At 38.3% G+C, this 6,792-nt stretch overlaps 1 protein-coding gene across 1 annotated transcript in view; it reads right to left on the reverse strand.

Moving 5' to 3' along the window:
- The window catches only part of LOC107664347 (glutamate receptor 1-like), an 85,560-nt gene that overhangs the window by 43,244 nt on the left and 35,524 nt on the right, over positions 1–6,792 (reverse strand). The window contains exon 4 of the mRNA XM_016454886.1: positions 2,078–2,262. Coding sequence (XP_016310372.1) covers positions 2,078–2,262 — 185 coding nt within the window. The remainder of the gene's footprint in view (positions 1–2,077; positions 2,263–6,792) is intronic.

Below are 6,792 nucleotides of genomic sequence, written 5' to 3' on the forward strand. Positions count from 1 at the left end.
ACAACACACAATTCTCTATGTAACACACAAAAATCTAACAGGAATTAATATTATGGCAAAGGTGTTTGCAAATGTTTGCTTTTGAGATGTGTTTGTGATATTTTGAATGCAGTGCTTCATTTTGCAAGAGATGTGAGGCATTTTGCATTTTGTGTGTGCAATTCTTGGATTTGTGTGTAAAGTTTTGAAATAAAGAGGCAAAGTTTTGAAAATGTGTGTAAGCATTTGAAAAAAACCTGTAAGAAAACTGTAATAACTAGATTGAAAAGTTTGAAAGACAAATTTATGCTGGCTTGTCTTAAAATCTTGTTTAAAAAACATAAATGGTTTGGTCAGATGTTCTAGATGTTTGTTAAAGTGTTGCATGTTGGTTGCTAGGCTCTTGCTATGCAGTTACTGGGGTATTTATAGAGTATATGGTTGATAGAGTTTGTTCTGGGTGATTACAGACATTCCCACCTGTTAATAACAGAAAATCAAACATTGTTTTCAAAACTGATCCAGTTTCAGTGCTTTGATATTATTGTATTTATTTCTAATGCTAGGAAATTCAAAAGTTTTTGTTGCTCTTAAACTTGCACTAAATGTGATTATACCATCTAAGTAGCCTATATGTAATTTTAATAGAACCGCATGTCTTGTTTAGTGATACAAGCTCAGAAACATTTATAACCTGTTGAAGTTATTTATGTTGTGTATTGACTTGGTGCCATGATGGATATTGAAATGTTGTTATTTATTTTTCATTTTAAACAGTATAGATGATTACTTAATGGTAATACAATATTTGTGAACACAACTGTGTATGTCAGACCATAAATCCCCAAAAACTATGCATGGGGGTGGGGCTTGCTTTGGTGTTGCCACCCCTCATAAACCCCATGCCACCCTAAAAATTATTTTCTAGATCCGCCCCTGCGCAGTCATCCAAATGATGAAAAAATATTACCGTAAACAATGTATTTTGCGACACCACGAAATAAACGATAGAGCATAATATGAAACGATAGACTTTTTATTTCGTCCATCCGATATATATCGTCATATCGCACAGCCCTATTGGCTATCTGAAAAAAGGACAAGCCTTTTGATATGCCATGCTGTAATTTCCTATTTCAAAAGGAAGTACACAAGAAAATAAAATTGTGCTTAGCAAACTACTTCATGAGGTCTTTAAAATATTCCTAACCAAAAAACTCCACACATCTTTCATGCTAAGAGGGCGATGAAAACCATGCACATATAGTTTTTCTTCTATTAAACTGCCTAGCCCCTGGTGTTAGTGAAAGAATGTGAATCAAAGTGGAGGAAAATTACACCAATGTTGTTTTACGGTATGATTGGTGGAAGCATGGTGATGGATGATTGCTTTCAGAGAGGAAAAATTTGTCTAGACGTGCTGTGCAAATTGCCACCAAATGATGCAACAGCCTTAACTGTGGCCACCGTGCTATCAATAACACAACACGGCCTGTCGAGGGTCTTCTGTTTGAGTCATGAAATAGAGGAAAGTAGAGAAAGGGAAGAAAAGGCACGCTCTCATTAATTACAGTAACAGGATGCTTCCTCCTCCTCCAGGCAGCGGAGAGAGGTGACAGAGAAAGTGACACGTCACTATGTCAAGTCAACTTTATTTTTTATTTTATACTATGTCTCCACTGCCAACCCCAAATGTCAGCCCAGTGTTATTTATCTGCTCCGTCCTTGCCGTTTTTTGAGAAAGAGAGAGTGAGAGAGAGCATTCTGGGGCCTGTTGCACAGGCCACTTCATCTGATTCGAGTGGCCACAGGCTTCATCCGAGTATTCCAGCTCTGAATTACATTTTAAGTTGAGTCATCCAAGCCTTCAGATGATTACTGATATATATTCATAATGGCATGGTTATTAGCAGCATTAAAGATGACTGTTTGTGTAGCTATGACTAGCTGTTTGTCTTGATTGAAAGACATATTTAAGTGGTCTTAGAACATTTAGAGCAAAGAACATTCTCAATTTGGATCCAAAATTGGATTCCTCATTAATCTGGAGCACCTGACAGCATGTATGACTATAATAAGATTGGTGAGAGACAATTACCTTCTTCAGGATGGAGGTGAGTCTCTCCAGCTCACAGTCGATGATGATCTGGCCCTCCTTCTTTTTGTCCAGGTCCTGGAACACTTCGAGGAAGGACGCTTCTGTCATTGTCTCCACATTCACAGAGGTCACCAGCCAGTTATGCTCTGCTGCTGTGTCCAGAACCTTCTGCAGAACTGACAGTCCTAGAATACCAATGACCAAAATTAGGTTAGCAGATCTCCAAACAGTTGAGGTAATCAGTTACATCAAAATGATTCATTTTTGACATTTAGTAGAAATTAAGATTTTCATTTTGTACTAGACAAGCAAGTTAAGCCTAGTTCACAATACACGACTTAAAACGTCGGCAGATTGCTGTGCTGTTCAGACTACATGACTTGCTGTCTGTCTTGAAGTCGTTGTGGTGTTCACACTACGTGACACTACATAAATGATCTGCAACAGGGGGTCACACACTACACAAGCTGACAACAACTCACCCAATGACTCTATCCGCTCCCCAAACCACGTTTTCTCATGAAAACACATCCAAGAAGTGGAACGGGAATGTTGCGAAACAAGTGAAATGGGAGTTGTTTATTTGAAAATGGACATCGGGAAGAAATTAGTGCTGCAAGCTGTTTGCGAGATGATCTGTTCTGAAAAATTTTGCTCCATTTCTTGTCTCCAAACTTTTCTTAAAGCCATGCTGCTGCTGCAGTTGTTCTTCCACTGACCTCAACCCATGCCTTGCTCTCTCATTGGCTGTAGCTTATTGCGACACCTGACACCACGTGATGTCGAGTCGGCCGACTAGTCCAGATATTTAGCATGCTAGATATTCGTCTGGTGTCGGCGACACATCAGCGAGCCTCTTTGATGCGTTGTTGAGTAGTTCACACATAAGGCTTGCCGAGCGCTGATAACCCGCTGATTTTTCCCCGATCACACCCCGACCTGTCGGCGAGCTCACTGACTTGAAAATCGGGCTTAAAATCCTGTAGTGTGAACTAGGCATTAACTGCACTTAATTTGAATTATTAAGTAAGTTAACATATATATTTGGAGGAAGTACTGGTTAATGTGACACTTTGTGTGAAATGTAATGTGTAAATAATGACGTGCTGGTAAGTTAATTCATCTTAACTTAGCAGCTAAGTTAACTTATAGCAGCTGGAGGACTATAGTATCAACAATCTGTTATCTCCAGGCAGCTCTGACCATCTGAACGCCACTTTATTGGCTGTGAATTCAGAAAAAACAGGAAGATACAGGGCAGTGGAGAGTGAGAGCCACAGTGTTCACAGACAGGAAATGGGGTTCGATTAGTGAAGACATTGATCCTGGCATTGGTTTCACAGACGGTGGATGCATGTGCGCAACACCAAGGGACCAATCAGCTTTCTCCCTCGACACCAACAACAATCCCTCTAAATCAAAAACTATGCGCTTAGTAGCCATTAAAGTCAACAATATTTCAACACCACATATCACAAAGACACAATCTGTTTCCAAACCTGAAGTGCTGAATCACTGTCGGCTATGTACAGCACCTTCATAAGTGTTCCTAATGTTGCTAAGCTAATGGCATAATACTCTGATACTGTCGCGGTTTTGGTTTGTTAGTTCTGGTTTAGAGTTTGTTTTTATTCTGTTTCTCTGTTCTGTTCAGGTTTGAGGTTCTTTGTTAATCACCTTGACTCTTAATTAGTTCAGTTCTCCTCCGTTCTCTCCTTGTTTGTTTCTATGGTTACTGATTTTATTAGGTTCCTCAGTTCAGGTGTGTTTAGTTAGCTTCTCCATTTGTTTGTCCTGTCTATTTAAGCCCTGTGTTTCTTTTAGTTCATTGTCAGTCCTACGTCTTGTTAAGTTGGTTTTGTTGTTCCTGTTCTGGAGTTTTATGTTAGTTTCTGAATAAAGATTGCTGGATACGGATCCTGTTTCCTCTCTTCTGCAACCAGTGGTGACAGATACAGGGATTTTCAAACTTTTTAATGCCAAGAACCCCTAAATACTATTTTCCTCTGGAGAGGGCCCCCTTCCAAAACGTAAATGCAACTATATATTTTAATGTACGCTACAGTTAAAAGGTTTGGGGTTGATGAAATGTTTTGAAAGAAAAATCTGATGAATAGCAAGTTTAAAATAACAGCATTTATTTGAATAGAAATATTTTGTAACAAAGTAAAAGCCTTTACTGTCAATTTAATGCATCCTTGCTGAATAATATTATGCATTTCTTTAAAAAAAAGTAAAAAATATTATGCATGATATTGTAATAAAATAATACTACTAACCTTTTGAAGCTGACTTCACATCAAGAACACACTTATGATGCCCTAGAATGCTGCTTATGGAGGCAGCTCACTAGAGTTTGGAACAGAGTGACAGTTTCTGCACATAACACCAGCCTCATCTCTCACATAAGAATCGATTTTGTCTCAAGGATCATATGATCCCATGACGTGATGACAGTTGAAAGGACAAGCGTACATGATTGCTCTTATTATGCTGCCACTGAGAGCATTTTGCTTCTTGTGTTCTCAGTACTTCAGCACCATGGCCAGCTCCTCCAAACTCATCAAAACCTCTCCAACACTCAACTGCAAGCTCTCACAGCCATCTATGCATTTTGCTGCATGAGTACTTCACAGAACAAGGCCAGTAATTTTTTTTTAAATCCTGCTCCAAAACTGCCTATGAAAGTCTATGGCCTCTAGTAAATTCTGCCAACCTCTACAAAGAGACATAAATACAGTAACTCCCCTGTGAGCATTTATATGGGAAATTGTTTATGAAATGTTTAATGGACTTACTCGGGTTTGATTTAGGTTTTGAACAGCACCCAAAGTAAAAAAGCGTGCACTCAAATTTTACAGTCTTTGTTAAATGCAACACCACACAGCTGTTGCATGAGCTGTAATTAAAAGGACAGCAACAATAAGGATGCACACTTTACAATTTATGGAACCACTGGATCCCACAGCAGAGATAACAGGAATAAATATTTCATTTATGGGGTGGGATGGACCACAAAATAAATCACAGGAAGCAGCAACTGTGCCAGAACTGTGTCTTTCTGTGCACGACAGGGACTACACACTTAGATAAAGCATTATTTCATGAAAATTCACTCACATCTTATTCACCTTCACATCATTCCAAATCTGTATGACTTTATTTTAACCACTGTACACAAAAAAGATACATTTTAGAGAATTGAACATAATTTATATGTGTCAAATGTGTAAAAAGAGTAAAATAAAATAAAATTAAATAAAAAATCCGTTATCATCCAGTTTGTGAATGAATTGTTATTTTGAGTCAGATCTTTTCAATGAATCAATTGATCCAGTTCACAAAACTGGCTCAAATGATTGATTCACGAATCTAACTGTTAAGTTTTTGAGTTCATGGTCTCAGTGATTTGGTAGCAGCGAATAACCACCACCAGAGGGAAAGATAATCAGTGAATAATGATTTAAATTTCAGTCTGTCACTCGCACAAAGCTATCATGTGACTTCAGAGGATTTGTAATATAGTGCATAAATCATATGAACTATTCACGTTTTTCCTGAATGCAGAAGTCTTGTCTGACTCATACCGGAAAACTGTTTTACATTTCCTTGTCAAATTTGCATATTTTCCTAGCTGATAATGTAACATTAAACCTAAGAAAATGGTTTAAAAAAATAACATATGGCTCCATAGTTTCACCCATTGTGTACAGTGTTACAATGACAGTATTTTTGCAGTGCCTTGCCTGTTTGTTTAATGATTGTGTAGATAACATGAAATGGCCCTAGGTTAACTACACTGACAACAGGTCATAGAGCTTCGGACCGTGGCAAGGTTCAGAAGGCTTTTTGTAGAATGTATTGCACACTGCGCTGGACTCAGACATTCTTTTCAGGTTTGGTGGTGCTCAAAAGAGCAATTTCTAGGAATTCCCTTAATTCATTGCTGTTGTTGTGGCAACCAACAACAGAACAGCTTGACCATGAGTTCATTTTTATTCTTACCAGTGTAGGGTATCAGACCGAATCAGACAATTTAAGATTCCGTCAAAGAACATGGTTGAAACACGAGGAGCCGAATTCCACAGAAAGGCCCAAGACACAGGATGTTCGTAAATCAGATCCTGGCGCCACAAGCCTGAACCAACTAGCAGCTTTGAGTAGCTCACAGCATTTAAACAAAAGAACACTTCCTGACAATTCCAAGGAGATTGTCAATTTTGGGGGAAAGTAATCAAGATTAAATGGTCAAAGAGATGCACAGCATGACCATCACATGTGAACCAGTGATAGTAATCACTGTCACGAGCTCTTCGGATTTACTTTTCCACCCACCTCGACGACAAAGAACAGACTGAGATTCCTTACAGACCTTTTAACCTCTGGTCTTCACAGAACATGTCCTCATCCACAGAATGGCACAGAAACTGCCTTTCCATGCACCTAAATGACACTAAAAGGACTTGTGAGCAACTAATCATTTCTATGCATAACTCCATATCATGTATGTAACCCACACATTAGACTATCACTTTTTAATCATTTATTGTGTATGTGTTTTGAATAACTATTGAATAGTTTATAGGATTATATTCATGTTGGGTATGTATGTGTTTGAATCTTCTTGCTTGAAACGTTTCTTCCAATCAATTCTTTGTCAAATGTATCATATTCTTGTTATAGAAATCATGTCCAAAATTATACTCTGCAAGAGC

The sequence above is a fragment of the Sinocyclocheilus anshuiensis genome, unplaced genomic scaffold, assembly GCF_001515605.1.
Source record: "Sinocyclocheilus anshuiensis isolate Anshui unplaced genomic scaffold, SAMN03320099.WGS_v1.1 scaffold111, whole genome shotgun sequence".
Classification (NCBI taxonomy): domain Eukaryota; kingdom Metazoa; phylum Chordata; class Actinopteri; order Cypriniformes; family Cyprinidae; genus Sinocyclocheilus; species Sinocyclocheilus anshuiensis.